This window comes from Leptopilina boulardi, unplaced genomic scaffold (genome assembly GCF_019393585.1).
Source record: "Leptopilina boulardi isolate dan_hultmark-lab unplaced genomic scaffold, ZJU_Lbou_2.1 LbouV2_322, whole genome shotgun sequence".
Taxonomy (NCBI): domain Eukaryota; kingdom Metazoa; phylum Arthropoda; class Insecta; order Hymenoptera; family Figitidae; genus Leptopilina; species Leptopilina boulardi.
In genome coordinates, this window is record NW_026137888.1 from 49391 (window position 1) to 68484 (window position 19094).

General features: G+C 30.8%; 1 protein-coding gene across 1 annotated transcript; it reads right to left on the reverse strand.

Annotated features, from left to right (window-relative positions):
• Nucleotides 1-1799: 1799 nt before the first annotated feature.
• LOC127284287 (52 kDa repressor of the inhibitor of the protein kinase-like) lies at nucleotides 1800-3530 on the reverse strand. Its single transcript, XM_051309675.1, has 2 exons — nucleotides 3384-3530; nucleotides 1800-2879 (listed from the first exon to the last, which is right to left on the reverse strand). The coding sequence occupies exons 1-2, from the start codon at nucleotides 3528-3530 to the stop codon at nucleotides 1800-1802; spliced, it is 1227 nt and encodes a 408-aa protein (XP_051165632.1).
• Nucleotides 3531-19094: the final 15564 nt, after the last annotated feature.

The following is a 19094-nucleotide window of genomic DNA, read 5'->3' on the forward strand; positions in this document are numbered from 1 at the left end:
TGATGACCCAATAATCCCTGCAAAATTTCAAGATGAGCATGTGCCCCCTTTCCGAAATACATGGGGTCAAAGGGGGCCATGTCCAAAATTAGAATATGCAATATAATCGAATAATAATGTTAAAAAAAATCAGACCAAATGGTTCCCTTAAGATTTTCGTCTGCTGATTACGAATCTAAAGTCCGTTTTTAAAAATTCAAAATGGCGGATCTAATATGGCGGACGACATTTTTAAAAATCGATCCAATTGACGTGAAAATCGTTACTCGGGGGTTTTTGGGGTCTCTGATTACGAATATGATGTCCGTTTTTAAAAATTCAAAATGGCGGATCCAATATGGCGGACGACATTTTTGAAAATCGATCCAATTGACTTGAAAATCGTTATTTGGGGGTTTTTGGGGTCGCTGATTACGAATATGATGTCCGTTATCAAAAATTCAAAATGGCGGATCCAATATGGCGGACGACATTTTGAATTTTAAAAAACGGACATCATATTCGTAATCAGAGACCCCAAAAACCCCCGAGTAACAAGTTTTAAGCAAATCCGGTTGAATTTTTATTTTTTCGTCCGCCATATTGTATCCGCCATTTTGGATTTTCCAAAACGAACATCAAATTCGTAATCAGCGACCCCAAAAACAGTTGGATACGAAGTTCTGTTGTAATAAAAAGTTGTTTGATATTCATGACTCAATGAATTATGTTATGAAAACTTTGAATGCGTTTTTCTCGAAAACTCATTTTTCAAACTGGTACAGAGCTTTTCTCGAAATCTACCGAACCGATTTTGAAATCCTAAAAATTTTTCGATTCTTTATTTAAAAAACTGGTGCCTAAACCTCTAAAAACTCATATTTCTACCCCCTGTGTTTTTATATGGAGGTAAATTGACCCAAAAACACGGCGTTTTTGCGAGTTTTTGAGAAAAATGTACATAAAAAATAAAAAAACCTTTAAAAAAAATCGTTTTTGAGGTTTAGGCACAAGAATAAATCCTTATGAAGAGATTCCCGTTTGGAACTTGAATTTATGTATTACAGGTTGCCCGGAATCTAACGTACCAAAAAAAGGTATCTTTTGGAAGACGCCACCTACAGCTATGAAATTGAACTAAATACACTCAAACATATTTTTTAAATTTTTTCTACGCAATGTGCTACAATGTCCAAAAATAGTTTTTACAATTTCTCTAATACTGTTCTTACAATAAAAGTTTTAAAACCTTCCTTTTTTGTCAATTCTAAACCAGAAAGTCCCCTTAATACATGTGAGATAATATATGTAAAAGTTTCAATAGATTTTAATAAATTTTATTTTAAAATAAATTGGTTCTATAGAATAGGTGCAAAAGCCAAGTACAAGTACACAGTGCCGGCCCTAGCCTTCCTTGCGCCCTTGGGCAAATTTTTCCAGGCGCCCCTCGTATGGAAAGGAAATTCAGAAAAGTGAACCAATATTTTTTGTTATTAATAGTCCAAAATTTAGCCATTAGTGTATATATTTGATAATGATTTGACAATTATTTTCAGTATAAATTTTAACGAATCATTTGCTATTTCTTATGGGATTTAGAAGCTTTTGTCAATGATTAATTTCCTATTGTATTTCAAAATGAGAAATTAATAAAAGCACTTATGTATTTTTGTAAGAATTCTATTTAAAAAGCATATGGATAATATTAAGTAAGATTCAAAGATTAAACCTCACAGTACAAATTAATTTTTATGTAAAAATTTACATTACGACGAATGTTTAAACAGAAATGGAAAATTTATAAAAATATTTAACTCAGTTTAATTCCTAAAATCAACTTTTCGAGCCTTTTTCTCAGCGAAAGTTTGAATTAGAACAGAGGTATCTAGATTTTCGGCGATATCGTGTTCAATAGATAAAGTTGCTAAATTTGAATGTTTATTCTGTGACATTGTCAATCTTAGGTACGTTTTAATTAACTTTAATTTCGAGAAACTGCGTTCACCACTTGCTACAGTTACCGGTATTGTTAATAAAATACGCATGGCTATCCATATATTTGGATACAAATCTTGCAAATCATGTTTTTTTATGAAGTTTAATACGATTAGTGGAGTAATTTTGACTTTAGATTTATCGACAAGAAATCCTTTGACACTCAACAATTCATCACAAAGTTGTCCACCTTCAATATCTGATTTTGAATTTATTGTTAATTTAATTTGAAGACTGTTACACATTTCTAAAAGTTCGTCTCGATCTGGCAGATTATCAACATTATACAAAAAACCCCAAATTTTTGAAAATTCATTAAGATGTTGAAATCTCTCTTTTATTGATGATAAAACTGTATCCAACAAGGGGTTAAAAAATTCAACTTCTAATTTTTTCTCTGGGCAAGTGATTGGTTCGTCTTTGTTTTTTTCATCAAAGATCCGCTTAACACGTCGTACCCTTTTTATTTCTTTAAAAATTGGTTCAATTTCAAGCTCATCTGCTAGTTCTCTTGCTGTAACAATGGCCTTTTTAAAACCTTCTTTTCTATAGTCTTCTAAAAAGTTGCAGTAGTTCTTTAACATTTCTACGCATTCGGTGATGTCCATATCCTTTGCTTGAAGCGATTTACTGACTATGTTTATTTGGAAAAGAATATCATACCACACAATCAGTGAGACAAGAAAGCTAAAGTCTTTTAATTGTTCGGCTAAAGTAATAGCTTCATGTGCTGTATGACTATCGCCACCTGGAATTTCAGATAAAGCCACTAAAGCGTCATGAATTCCACCGATTTGGTATCGAACTGCTTTCACACTACTGATTTTAGCTTCCCAATGTGTGTCAGATAGTTTTTTTAACGTGTATAGTTCAACGTGATCAGTCAAAATTTTCCACCGATTGACTGAAGCAGAGAATAATGTGAACAATCTCTGAAGTACACCGAAAAGAGTTACTGACTTGACTGAAGATTGTGCAGCATCAGAAATTACGAGGTTTAAATTATGGGATCCACAAGATACAAAATCAGCCAACGGATTTTCATCTAATATTCTTCTTTGCACGCCAACAATTTTTCCTTTCATATTAGATCCGTTATCATATGCTTGACCTCTGCAGTTTTCCAGTTAAAGTCCGAATGTCTCCAACATTTGAAGTATTGATTCAGTAAGACCTGCACCAGTCGTATCATTGACATTAATAAATCCCACAAAATGTTTTTTTATTTCTACCGTATCGACAGTTACATCTACAAATCTAATAGTAAGGGAAAGTTGTTCTTTTCGCGAAACGTCTGGCGTACAATCAGCAATGATTGAATAATATTTGGCTGATAGAGCATTATTTTTAATTACAACATTTACATTTTCAGCAATTAAATCTATTAATTCATTTTGTATCTTTGGCCCACAATAATGATCAACAATTTTGCCATCCACAGCAAGATTCAAATGATTTTCCATGACAGGATCAAACTTTGCAATCGTTTGCACTAATCCCAGAAATTTACCATTATTAGGCGTAAAAAGTTTATCTGAATTACCTCGGAAAGCCATATTATTTACACCTAAATATAAAACAATATTCAACAGCCGAAACAAAACACTTTGCCATCGCAAACTCTCTTTTTTAATCATTTTTAATTCCTTTTTATCGATAGTTTCTCCTGTTTTTAGCCTCATCTCTGTTTCTATCCACATTCGGTAAGCTTTTTTATGAGAAAGACTGTTCTCATGAATTGAAAGATATTCTGATAAATTTTTCCATTTATTGAATCCATCACCAACGAATTTTGAAATAGATTTGTTGTCAAAAAGTCGACAGCAAAAGCAAAATACGCAATCTCGCGAAAGAGAGTACACTAACCATCGTCTGCAAAGTACTTCGCCATTTGAAAGTTTTCTAGTATAATATGAGTTTGAAAAATGTCGACCTTCTCCATTTTGAGGGTAATTGTCAATTTTAATTTGATTTGGACCTCCTTTAATCAACTCATCGATAAGACTATTATTTCGAATGGTAGGCCAATTTCCACAATCAGACAACTGTAAAATCTCTTGTGAATTGTCAATAATATCCTCGTTTTTCGTATCTTGTACACTATTTAAATCTATTTCTTTATTTTCAATTTCATGTATGTCATTCACTAATTCCGTGGAAACACTTTCGGAAATACTTGATTCAGAAGGAACTTTTATACAGTCTTCAGGGATTACGTCTTTTCCTTTTTGAATTATATATTTTTTAATATCCATAAACTTTTTATCATGTTCTAATTGCTGAATTTTCTCCGCTTTTCGTTTTCTAAATTCAAAACCAGACGGTTTCTTTTTATCACTTGACATCTTGCTAATTTATTAAATCAAAATTATTGCGAATATCCTGTACGTAAAAAAATAAAAAATTATTATTATAAACTATTTCTAGAGTGGCCGACTCGACCCTTTGAACAACAAAATAATTCCTCATTTCTTTCAACTCAATTTTTTTTGCTATTGAGGAGTTTTTATACCAGTGTGACAGTGTGAAATATTTCTGTTAATATAATATATGTAAATAAATATAAAACACGAATAATACTAAGATTTAAATATATAATTGCATATCATGCATAATCGTTATTTTTTACAAATATTAAGCATAAACAAAATAAAAAGTTTTACAACAAAGACAAAACACAAACATAAATATACATTTTCTCGATAAAGATCTTACCAGTGAATAATTTCAGTTAGGGAACTGGAATTTATAGGTTAGAAACTTTATGTTCATTCTTATTTCCTTCTTAACTTTTTGAATACAATTTTTTATCAGCATGTGCATTTGTTTCACTTTAAAACTTTCCTTGGTTTAGTTATTTAATTCTACAAATTAACCATAAATTTATAAAAAGCAATAATTGTGATGTTTATATCACTGAAAATACTTGAATCTATTATTTGCTACCTATTGATAAATAATCAGGGATGGGTGCGTAATATATTTCATATCAGCGTTGGGCAATAACGTGTCTGTGTGCAACTCTGGGACTAACGTTAGGGTGCGGTCACAGCATTTAAAATAGTTCGATATATCGAACTTTTGCATAACTTGATTCGTTGGATCTAACGGAATACTTATCTTACTATTAGATCCAACCGATCATGTTCTGCAAAAGTTCGATATATCGAACTATTTCAATGCTGTGACCGCACCCTTAGTTACTTATTGTCAGGTTGAGTTCACAATAGACGATATTGCTTTTTTATATAATAAATAAGATATATATTTTTAATAATCCTAAAATATTTAAATTAAAATTTCGGAAAGTTATTTTTAAGTTATTGAAAAAAATTTATTTAAGTCAAAATATACATATAAGCAACTTTTTTGGGCGCCCCAAATTACTAGGCGCCCTTGGGCGGCGCCCGACCTTGCGCCCCCCTAAGACCGGCACTGTTCAAGTACAAGATCCTACAAGAAAATATACTTGTAAAAGAAAATGTACATGTTCTTGTACAGGTTTCATGTACAAGTACTTTTACATGAACACGTTTATGTGCTTGTACAAAAACATTTGTTTAAATATGTTTTTGAAAAAAATTTGAAATATTTTAATAAGTTATAATTGTTAAGATGCTTCATTTATGGATGCTGACCCAGTGGGTAAAGAGACGTCTTAAAAACGTCTAAAAGACGTCTCATCTTGTCCCCACACATCCGGGGACAATGATAGTAAAGTCTCGGAGTCATCATAAAGATAACTAAAAGACGTATTCAAAAGGTTCTGTGTCTGGTCTAAAAGATGTTCGAAAAATGTCTAAAAGACATTGAAAAGGATGTCCAAAAGACGTCCTTTTCACATCTCTTCAAATCTTCTTAAATAGACATTTTTTCACAATATTTTCTAAGCTAAAATACATTAATATTGTATTAAATTTATTTTAAGTTTTATTTTATATTTTTAAAATTATACAGAATTAATGAAAAAATGTCTATGAAACTGAGATCGAACTCGGACATCTTGGGCTTGAAGCATTGCGCCTTAAGCACCTCAGCCGTTGAAGCTAGATATAAACCTCTACAAAGCTTAGGATGTCACTTCTCAATGAAATGAATTTTCATTTAGAAAAATTCCAATAACTTTAATCTTTAACAGTTTCTAAGTCCACGTTTAACTTAGAAAATAACATTATATATTTATGAAAATTTTTCTATTTTCAAAATTTGAAAAAAGACGTCTTTAAGAAATCTTAAAGAAATCAAACGGTCAAGACATAGAACATTTATTGGACGCCTTTAAGTCGTCTCAAAGACGTCTTTTGTCACAAGTCGAAAAGACGTCCACAAAAAGACATCCTTAGTACGTCTTTGAACTAGTGTGCCCACTGGGAAGAATCATTGCGCAGATGTAAAGGCTTAAGAAAGCTACTGCGCAGCCTTTATAGTTTTTAATTTTTAATTTAAAAAAAAAAGAACATGTACAAGAACATGTTCCACATCTGGTATAAGAAAATGTACATGAAACCAGCACAAAAATATGTACAAGAACATGTACATTTTCTTGTACAAGTCTATTTTCTTGTCCAGGATCTTGTACAAGTTCTGATACAAGAACATGTCTCAATTCCAGATGCTGAACTTGTTTAAGAACATTACTTGAACATGTACAAGTTCATTAATGAAATAGCGGGAAAATGAGACAATTGAACAACTAATTATGTTTTAATTCTTTAACAATGAAATATTTTATCAAGTTTTAGTTAATATAAAAAAAAGTTTCACATAATTTAATTACCTTAAAAGTTAACCCAGTGGGCAAAAAACCATGTTCGTTTTAAAAACGTTTTTAGAACGTTTCATGTCTGTCCAAATAATGTTCTAAAACATTTTAAGAACATAGATGTTCAAATAATGTTCTAGAACATTATTTAACAGTCATGAAAGTTCTAAAAACGTTTTTAAAACGAACATGGTTTTTTGCCCACTGGGAATGGTGCAAAATTTTTCAATCATAATAAATTTTTTATTGAACAGAAACGACTTAAATTTTATATATGTAACTTATTTACAAGCTATTATTATTTAAAATTTATATTATTAATTATAATCCCATCGTGATTTTATTAGAAGACCGGAAACGCTATATTTTTTATTTCCGTTTGTTTATAAGTGGCGGGAGAATTCAAATAATTTAATAGGATTGAAATATATTAAACAACAAATTAAATAATTAATTTTCAATAATTTTAATTTGAAAATATTTTAACCTACTATGGGTGGCTCAGTTCACAGAACATTATAAGGTATTAAGGGTGTTTTGGGCGTAACCTCTGAGGATCCTTAGTGAGCATTCAGTGATGCTCAAATCTTGTTTCTTTAATTTTTAAAATTTGTGTGCAAATAAAAAAAAATCCATTTTGATTTAAATACAATTTTTAATTGTTCATAATTCAAATCTTAACATTTTTAATTAAAAATGTTTCATAAATTATACTTTTTCTTTATAAAGAAAACTACGCAAAAATATATATGCAGAAGAACTAACTACTACTATTTCCATTTTTAAAAAAAAATCTCTTCAAATAAAAATGAATTGTCATTAAAAAACATCAATTAATTAAATATTAATTAATTTAAAAAAATAAAAACAATCACTAAAAGTGTCACTTCAAATATGTAAACAAATTATTCCGTACGTACATCTCGCCATTTTTATGACGTCATCCTCAGGAATTATGCTCAACCATTTTAGGCCGATGATCCTTAGGTCATTTTTCCATTTTCGGTCAGAAATTTTTCCAAACTTTCACTAGAAATTTCATACAAAAAAATGGCGTTCCGGTAAATTTTTTTAAAACCTAAGATACGTTTCACGTGTTGTCGCAAACTTCAAACTCTGCGCCAATCAAAATAACTTATTTGGAAAACGGTGAAAAATTACATTTCAAATCAATTGAGCACCACTGAATGCTCACTGAGGATCCTCAGAGGTTACGTCGAAAACACCCTAAAATCAACGCTTATTAATTTAATCGAATTTTGCTTATTTTAATACCAAAATGGATTAAAATAAGCAAAATTGGATTAAAATAATAAGCGTTGCAGTTTATTTTAATGCCTTTTAATTTTCTGTGTTTCCGTCCAACTGAGACCCAATTTCCGTCCACTTTAATTTTGAAGCTAACATTTATAAAAAAATTATTTTCTTTTATTTGTTTACTTCAACCTTCAACTAATAAGTCCATTGCATGCCAATTCCCTGGCAGATCGGGTGAGGCGAATGTTCGGCGAATTAGGCGAATGTTCGGCGAATTCGCCGAACATTCGCCGACTTTATTTTTAAGTGAAAATTTTATGAAAAAACATTGGATTCACTTGAAAATTGTTACTCGGGGGTTTTTGGGGTCGCTGATTATGAATCCGATGTTAGTTTTCAAAAATTCAAAATGGCAGATCCAATATGGCAAACTTTTTTTAAAAAAATCATTAGATTCACTTGAAAATGGTTACTTGGGGGTTTTTGGGGTCGATGATTACGAATCTAATATTAGATTTTCAAAATTCAAAAAAACGGATGATTTTAAAAAAAATTTATTTCATTCATTTTAAAATTGAACTAAAAGGTCTCTGTATTTTACGGGGTTGACACTGTCAACATATTAAGTATATGAAGTCCACATTACTTTAGTTTTTTTTCACTTCAAAAGTAATTTTTCTTTTTTTATTTTTTTTTTATTTTTTTTTTTTTTAATTTTTTTTTTCGTTTTTAATAATTTTTTTGAACAAATAAATAAATAAATAATTTTTTAAAATTAAAAAAATCAAATAAAAAAAATTTTTTAATTTTAAAAAATTATTTATTTATTTGTTCAAAAAAATTATTAAAAACGAAAAAAAAATAAAAAAAGAAAAATTACTTTCGAAGTGAAAAAAAACAAAAGTAATGTGGGCTTCATATACTTAATATGTTGACAGTGTCAACCCTGTAAAACACAGAGACCTTTTACTTGAATTTTAAAATGGATGAAATAAATTTTTTTTAAAATCATCCGTTATTTTGAATTTTGAAAATCTAATATTAGATTCGTAATCATCGAACCCAAAAACCCCCGAGTAACCATTTTCAAGTGAATCCAATGATTTTTTTAAAAAAAGTCCGCCATATTGAATCCGCCATTTTGAATTTTTGAAAACTAACATCGGCTTCAGTTGACAAAGAATGCCTCATATATATAAATAATAAATAAATAATATATTTAAATAATAATAATAATAATCTAAATAATATATTTCAAAAATACTTTGATGAATTTTTATTTGTTTAAACAATTTATTTTTCATAATTTATAACTTTTTTAAATACACAAAGACAGTAGCACAATTTTATAAATTTGTTACCTTCTCTTAGTAGTTATTAATTTAAAGGTTATAAATAAAATAAAATATAGAATTAAATTTGCAACAACTATTATGTTAAATTGTTTAAACAACTAATTGTTTCTATTTATTAACATTTTTCATAATGTTCCTAGAAAAATTCAGTATTTTTTCCTATTTTTGCAATTTATCAAACAAAATATAAAGTTATAATAGTTATTAATTAACTTTTTTTGTAGTACAACTAGAAAGATGCAGTTTTTTCTTAATTTTGTAATTATCAAGTAGAATAATATAAACTTGATAAATTGTAAAATTAGGAAAAAGCTGCATCTTTCTAGGTGCATTACAAAAAAGTTAATAAATAACAACAATAAATTGTTTAAACAATTGTTGAATTAATAATTTTACATCAAATCTATCTTTATATTCGATTTGATAAATTGTAAAATTAGGAAAAAACTGCATCTTTCTAGGTGCACTACAAAAAAAGTTAATATAAATAACAATAAATTGTTTAAACAATTAAACAATGCAATATAATGTTTTAAATCCATTATTTGGCAACATAAAACACTTACAGTGAAAGTTCTGGATGATTTCAAGTATTTTTTGTAAAATTGAATTAAAAAAATATAGTGAAAATTTATATAGACAAATGAATAAGCAGTTCAATATCTGGATAATAAAATTTTGTATAAATGTTCAATTTATTAAAATATTTAATAAATTAATGGATTCTTTGGCATTAAAAAAAATTAAAATTAAAGCGCATACTTTTATGAAACTTCATAATCCAGCGACTGAATCCCTCCAGACTACAAAAAGGATAAGTATCATTTGTTACAATATTTGTAAATAATGCTATTTTACTAATCTCCAATAAATTCTATTGGGATCTGACATTCGTACACATGGCATCTGGTGTTGAAAAATGTAACTAGTTTTGGATAACTGTTTGTGTCACTTGCAATTGTAGTTCCGCTGTCATTGTTAATTATTTTATCATTATGAATGAAGGTACATTTTTACTGCGTGAGAAATCTTCCTGCAGAATTAAGTGTTCTGTGAGAGGCTGTGGCAGTACTGTAGCGAAAAATTTAAGCGTAATTTTCCATAAATTTCCGAAACCAAAACCAAAATTACACGATTTACACCACACTTTATAATGTGCCCGGCTTGCAAAACGCGTTCACCTTCAATAAATTTTCGTTGAGCAGGATTTGTACCTGCCCATGCGCAAATACTGTCCATAGAAATGAACATTTTCTACATCCCATGTTATTCCCATGTAAATTCACTAAAAGTGTTACCCAATTTACGCCATATTGCTTTAGGCCCCGCCCCCATGTCAGATCCCAATATTAGTCTGTAAAAATATGGGAGATGTATGCAGGTAGAGACAGTTGATATTATATTTAATTTTGGATCTAAAACAAATTACTATTTTCTCAGGCAATATTGATGCTCTGGACAATACTTTTTGAACGGCAAGTAAAACATTTTGTTAATTTTTTATAGTTTAAAAATTTCCCCAAAAAAACCCCCCGTCTCAACCTGCATACATCTCCCCTATTTTATTAGTTGAAATTTAAATTACTTTATTATTATTTATTTTATTCAAATTATTTACGGAATGTGAAGAATTTAAACAGAAAAACGTTATTTTCTTAAATGTATAGTTTAAATCCTCTTTCATTACTTTGTATATCTTTTTTCAGAAAAGTTTTAAGAGATTGTGCAATTTTTGAGGTTAAAAAAAGGACGGAATGCACGCTATGTATAGGAATCTTAAATTTCGTATTCTAATACCAACCAATCATCTTTCAGAAGAAAACCCTATACTATGAAAAGTTAAAAAGTTTAGCCATATGTTAATAGAAATAAACAAAAAATTTTTTTAAATCATTTATTCACACAAAAAGTATTATAAAGTTAAATACTTTTACAATCTTGACATTGTAAATTATTTCAAGAAACGTCGGTGAAGTTCACAAAATTTATTATTAATAATTTTAGAAAAACTTTTTTTATATAAATTATAATAATTTTTTGACTATAAAGATTTTTGTACCTAATTATTCTTAATAAGGCTTTAGAAAAAAAAATTATAGACTGGAAGTTTTATTGCTTTCCATTTCAAAAATATTCACGAAAATAGCTTTGTTTACAAATATAGGAGATGTTAAACTAACTATTCGATTATATAAATGAAGTATATCAAAAAAATACACGAGTAAATATGCGTGTAATTTGCAAGGATTCCGCGAATAAATACACAACTCGTTTTTGGCCCTTGTAAGCGTGTATTTTTTCACACATTTTGAACTTAAAAATTTTTATTCGAAATTACATTTTTGTGCGTGTATTTTCAAGGGTATTTTGGTGTTGAAAAATTTCTTATCAAGTTTACCATTTTGCGTGTATTTTTGCATAAATTACAAATTTGGAATTTTCGATGTAAGTTCCGCCTGTGCGTGTATTTACGCGAGTATTTTGGTCGTAAAAAGATTGTTAAGTTTTATAATTTTGCGTGTATTTTTTAAAAAAATTTGGAATTGCAAATTTAGATGTAAGTTCCGCCTGTGCGTGTATTAACGCGAGTATTCTGATCTCAATTTTTTTTCAATTTTACCATTCTTCATATTTTACATTTGAAAAATCTGTTCAAAGTTCCAACTGTGCGTGTATTTACGCGACGATTTTTGTGTTGAAATATTTATTATCAATATCGCCATTTGACGTGTATTTTTGCATAAATTACAAATTTGGAATTTTCAATGTAAGTTCCGTCTGTGCGGACTAGAATAATTTTGTTCTATGGTACTTTTGCGTACGTAAATTTTTTTTTAATTAGTTTATATTTTAGGGATTTATTACTATCATATAGGACAACAATTTACCAAAGTATGAAGCCAATCCCAGAACATTGACTTTTTGGGCTGGGGCGATTGAAAAAGAATCTCTCATATGTGTATTTTTGCATATACTTTGGACAAGAATAATTTTGTTCTAAGGTACTTTTGTCTGTGTAACTTTTTGATACAATTTTACCATTATACGTGTATTTTTGCGGACATTTTAAACCTAAAAATTGTGTTCTAATTGCGTCTGTGTGCGTGTATTTATACGTGTATTTGGACTTAAAATTTCGTTTCAATTTTACAATTATGTGTGTATTTTTGCATACACTTTGGACTAGAATAATTTTGTTCTATGGTACTTTTGTGTACCTAAATTTTTGAGAGTATTTTAGACTTGACATGATTTTTACCAATTTTACCATTTGTGGGGTGCGCCTTAAGCTCTCCCCCTTTTCCCCTGATTATTGTAAATGAGCCTTTGGGCCGATAATATTCGGCTTCATGCCGACGACAGGTCTCTCACTAGATTAGATAAAATTGGCCTGTGTTAGAGTAAGGAGTGTTGTGGGGAGAACGATTCGAGTGGGGATCGACTGGGAACCTCGTGGTGGTGAAACAAATAGGAAGGATTAAAATAAAGAAGTACATCAAAATCAAATGGTCTAATCGCTAATTATTACACCTTCTGAAGGAGTCCGTGGACGAAGTATTCATATTTAATTATTAAGAATAAACAAATTATAAAAAGTCCATAGTGGTGACCCCGACTGCGAACGCCATTTTTCAACGTACAATTTTTCGACACCAGATAAGTGAATATAATCCATCATTATCATATACATCTTTAATCCGAATCTATAAAAATCATCCAATAAGAAGATATTTCTTTATATAAATCATCACCTATAAAAAGTTCAAAATCACGAAGATTATTTCTTTCAAGAAAATTTATACTATATAGTCAACTCACACAAACTCCTACTCAAAACTATATATATTTCACATGAAAATTGAATTTTGAAGAAGAGCCACGGCCATTATAGCAAATAACAGAAACAAAATTTTTCTACAAATTAAAATTATATAATCAAGACGAAAAAGCAGAAACATCTTTGAGGAAAGCTCGATTCTCGGACCGCATGGCTGAGGTAACATTTCTCCAGTCAGTGAGCAGCTCCGGGACATCTACAGATTTTTTTTCTACTGATTTCAACGTCATCGTCAACCTGAGAATTTCGTCAATTTAATCAATCTGGATCATCAAATCTCGCCCTGAAGCAGCATATCGTGAAGGAAGTTTCCATTGAAGTCAACGTCTAATTACAACTTTCAGATAAGAATTTCTATTTTAATAAAAAAATAATAACTTTTATTAATTTGTTTAGTATACAATTTTTTTTCTTTCTCTTTTCATTTATTAAAATTTGATAAATATTAAATAGGAAAAATCAATTATCTCTTTTATATATATATATATATATATATATATATATATATATATATATATTTTTTCTCTTTCAATTTTTTTTTTCTTAAACAAAAAAAAAACGCGAAAATGTTAAGATTTCAAAAATTTTAAATATTCATTCAAAATAATTTTGTTTCAAAATGTAATATCTGTAAATTAAATTCAACTCAAGTAGATTATTTTCACAAATTTCAAATACTATGTTTATGATCAACAATAGAACCATGACCTTGATGGGCTAAGAACACTATTTACACCGGTGCGCGTCATCAACGAGTTATGAGAAATGTTCGATGATTTGTTTTCTTGAAATTTTAAAATATTGCTTTCTGGTTTTTGTTTTTCATATAAATTTGATTATTGTATTTGGGGTCTTGTCTTTTCTCTTTAAAGTGATTTCGAGTATGCGAAATATTTTTAATTTTCAAAATCAAGTTTGAAAGTTTGAAAATGGTCGCATGTAGTCGACTCGTAAGTTTTTTTGTTGAGATGGATTGGATTGATGGGTGCATTTAATTGATATAGATTCAGAAGCCATTTGTAAAAATTTATAAAGTATTGATTCGGTGTATCATTGAATTCATGATGTCGATGATTTGAATTATCGGATTGAATATCCTTGGAAGAATTTTAATTAATTATTCACAAGGTTTCATATTTCGGATTCATAATCTTATCGATTTGATCAATCATGATTTTTGGTCATGCATTGGGTTTTATTTTTTAGATGGAAAATAAATGGATAATACAAATGAATTAAAAAGAGAAATATTCCATATGTTAAATAAATGATAAAAATAAATAAATAAATTGTTACAATTAAAAATGAATATATACAGTAATTAATTGGATTGAACAGATTGAAGGCATTAACAATAGAATAAAGAGTAACAAAAATAATAATAACTAGATGATAGTATTGTATATCGTTCATGAATTTCGTTGATGACGCGTACCCGGTTGTTTATTATATATGTATATACGACGAAATAAAATAAAAGAAAACTCGATTAAATGAATTTGATTTGATATTGCTTAGATTGAATTAAATAAAATTATTTTTTTTCTCTCTCTTTTATTAACGATGTTTAGAAATTATATGATTTAATTACGCAATTCAATTTGTTGCAAGGTGGTCTTTATTAATTGAAGAATTAACAGATAAAAATTAAATTTTATAATTTTTTGGAATTGATGTCATACATAGAATGATTTATGTTTTTTGCTAATTGAAATACGATTAATTTTTTTTTTCTCTCTAATAAGAAATTCACTATTATTATTATTTATTTTTTTTTACTTGCTGACTCGTTCAAATTATTGTGATTTGACGTTAGATAAAATAAAAACTTATTCTGTTTCAATATATTTCAGTATAATAAATATGGTCATTACTCGCGACGAAGAACGCAGGAATAGAGCAGCTATGGCAAACGAAAACATGGATCGTGAGGAACGCAGAATTAGAGCCGCTGAAGCTGCTGCCGAAATCGGAAATAATCAACGCGATCAAATTGTAGTCGAACTTGAACAACGACAACATCAGTTAGACAGGCGGGAACATGAATTAAACGAGCGTGCGGCGGACTTCGCAAGACGCGAACGTGAATTAGCAGACAGAATTGCACAAAATAGAATTGCACAATTCAACAACCCGGGCAAAATGAAAACCGACATTTGTTTCCAGTCAACAACGTAGCAGCCATCGATATGGTAAATATGAATCCGATCGGCGTGGATAACCATCGTTTAATTAAATTACCCAAATTGTGTGCCAATGAACCAGAATTATGGTTTGTACAAATCGAATCAATTTTTGCAAGCCATAACATTGTCACTGAGAATGACAAAACTCAAGCCCTTCTGGCAAATGCAGACGGTGATTCATTAAATTGCGTTAAACATTTAATTATGGCAAATCCACGTCCCGCTGATTCTTATACCCAAATAAAAAACGGAATTATTGCTCATTTCTCGGTTTCTGACGAGGCTCGCGTTTATCAATTATTGCGCGGTGACGTGTTAACAAGTGGAAAACCGTCACAAATTTTAAGTCGTTTAAGAAGTCTCAATTCTGGCAATATTAGTGAAGGGGTTTTAAAAGCAATTTTTCTCGCCAAACTTCCTGGTCAACACCAACTTGTTCTCGCGTCTTCTGGTAATGTTTCACTAAATGAACTAGCTAAAAAAGCCGATCAAATTGCTGAAGTCGATCGCATTAATAACTCAACTGTTGCAGCTGTTACTAAAATATCAGAAGATTCTGAAGAAAAAGATAAAATTGAAACACTTGTTGCTGAAGTAGCTTCTTTGAAAACTGAAATTGAGAAATCCCATCACAAATCGCGCAATTTTAATGGGCCGAGATACGATAATTATCAATATCGGGGACGCGGCGGATTTTCGCATGGATATCGTGGACGTTCAAATTATTATAGAGGTCGATCTTACAATCGCGGATATCAAAATAATTCTCGATCATTTTATCGTGGTCGAGGAAATCGCGGATTTAATAACAATAATAGAAATCGTAGTGCGAGTAGATATGAACAACATTATTCCCAAAACAATAATCATGATAATCGAAATCATTTTTCAAATACAAACCGAAGTAGCGACCGAAACCATGATCGTGATCATTCTCGATCTTCGGGAAACGATTAGAGCCGCAGTGTAACGAGGCAAATTCTGCGAGCATTGAATCTCGTCGCCTCCATGTTCTGGATAAACATACACGTTGGACATTTTTGGTTGACACAGGGTCCGATTTATCGATTTTACCAGTTTGTTTGATAAAAAGAAATAGACCGTCCCAAACCGTATTATATGCAGCAAATAGTTCGAAAATTAAAACATACGGAAATAAACAATTAACACTTAATCTTGGATTAAAACGTGAATTTTCATGGAATTTTGTTGTTGCCGATGTCCCCCGCCCTATTATCGGTGCCGATTTATTGTCGTATTTTGGTTTATTGGTAGATGTAAGATCTCACAAATTGATTGATCCTGTCACTCGATCGAATTGCATAGGTTGTATCGAACCCACCTTCTTAGCTGGAATTAGTTTGATTAACAATGAATCATCATATTCAGATTTACTAAAACAATTTCAAGACGTTATTAATATTAATACCCCCACCATCGTGAAATCGGGAAATGTTTTACATCATATCGAAACATTTGGTCCTCCCGCTGCCCAACGTGCTAGACGTTTAGCTCCTGACAAATTACGCATTGCTAAAGAAACATTTGATAAATTATGTAAAGCCGGTATTTACAGACCTTCCAAGGCATCCTGGGCCGCTCCATTGTTAATGAAATTAAAAAAAGATGGCACGTGGAGACTTTGCGGAGATTACCGTCGTTTAAATACACAGACAATACCTGACAAATACCCAGTTCCTCATATTCACGATGCAACAGCAAATTTACGCGGTAAAAAAATATTTTCGAAATTAGACTTATATTCTGCTTATCACCAAATACCCATTAACCCCACGGATATTCCGAAAACTGCAATTATAACCCCATTCGGTCTTTTCGAGTATGTTGTCACAACATTTGGTTTGCGCAATTCGGGACAAACTTTTCAAAGATTTGTTCACGAAGTATTGCGCAATCTAGATTTCGTATTCGTCTATATAGATGACATCATAATTTATTCGGAAAATGAGGCCGAACATAAAAAATTGGTTTTCGAAAGATTACGAGAATATGGGTTACAAATCAATTTAGCAAAGTGTCAGTTCGGTCAATCAGAAATTGAATTCTTAGGATATTCGATTAATGCGGAGGGAATTAAACCAACAAAAGAAAGAGTTCTAGCAATCATGAATTATTCTAAGCCGCGAACCGTGTCAGATTTAAGAAGATTTTTGGGCATGAGTAATTTTTGTCGTCGTAGTATGCGTCACGCTGCTCACCATCAAATTCCTTTGTTACAATATTTGAAAAATGCCCGAAAAAACGACAAACGAATTATCCCTTGGAATTGTGAAACTAATAAAGCATTCGAAGAAGTAAAAAATGACATAATAAATGCAACTTTGTTAATTCACCCCTCGGAAACTGCGGAAACACGACTTGTCACTGATGCGTCTGACACTGGTATGGGAGCGGTGTTGGAGCAATTGATCGATAACCAATGGAAACCCCTTGCATATTTTTCTAGATCGTTTAATAAAGCACAACGTAGTTATAGTGCATATGACCGTGAACTTACTGCGATTTATGAAGCGATAAAACACTTCAAATACTTTTTAGAATCTCGTACATTTAAAATCGTCACGGATCATAGGCCCCTGATATATATGTTTACACAAAAATCTGATAAGATCTCCATGCGTCAGCAACGACAGATTTCAATAATTTCCCAATTTTCCACTTGCATTGAACACATTTCTGGCGAAAAAAATATCGTCGCGGACGCACTTTCAAGGGTCGAGACGATCAACATCGAGAATAGCTTCGATTTTCATAAATTGTCCGAATTACAAAAAACAGATAACGACTTAAAAAAATTTAAATCGTCAAAAACTACAGGACTTAAATTGCGTGAAGTACAATTTGATAATAAAAAAATTAAAATTGTTTGTGACGTATCAAACGGTGTTTCTCGACCTTTCATACCATTATCTTTACGGAAGCAATTTTTCGAAATTTTCCATTCACCTTCTCATCCAAGTGCCGGAGTTTTAAGTCGTATAATAAAAAAGAAGGTCGTTTGGCCATATATGCACCGTGATATAAAGAATTGGTCTAGGGACTGTTTAGCTTGTCAAGCATCCAAAGTCACCAGACATATTCGCATCAAACCAAACCATTTTACACCTCCGAATTCGCGTTTTCTCCATGTACATATCGATTTGATCGGTCCTCTACCCTTAAGTGAGGGCTTTTCTTACTGTCTTACTATGATCGACAGATTTAGTAGATGGACCGAGGCAATTCCCTTGAGGGATATCAGAGCTGAAACCGTGTGTCGTGCATTCTACGATAATTGGATCGCACGTTTTGGTGTTCCCGAAATCGTCACAACCGATCAGGGGACACAATTCGAATCACGACTCATGCGTAGTTTGTTAGAGCTAACTGGTTGCCATAGAATTCGGACCACTCCGTACCACCCCCAATCCAATGGCATGATCGAACGATGGCACAGATCATTAAAATCAGCAATCATGTGCCACGCCAATGAATTATGGACGCGATCACTTTCCACTGTCATGTTGGGCTTGAGATCAAACGTTTTAAAATGCGGATATTCACCTGTAGAATATGTTTATGGCACAGCGATTCGTATTCCCGGTGAATTTACTTTACCTCCAGAACCCGAATTAGATCGAGATAAATTTATTACGGAATTCAAAAATCATATTAATTTGATCAAACCCATCCCCATAACCCACAATGATAATCGGCAAGTT

Coding starts and splice junctions, on each gene's coding strand:
- LOC127284287 (XM_051309675.1), bottom strand. CDS start 3,530: ATGGCTTTCCGAGGTAATTCAGATAAACTTTTTACGCCTAATAATGGT. Junction 2,880..3,383: donor AAATTGTTGATCATTATTGT/GGGCCAAAGATA, acceptor TTCTCTGCTTCA/GTCAATCGGTGGAAAATTTT.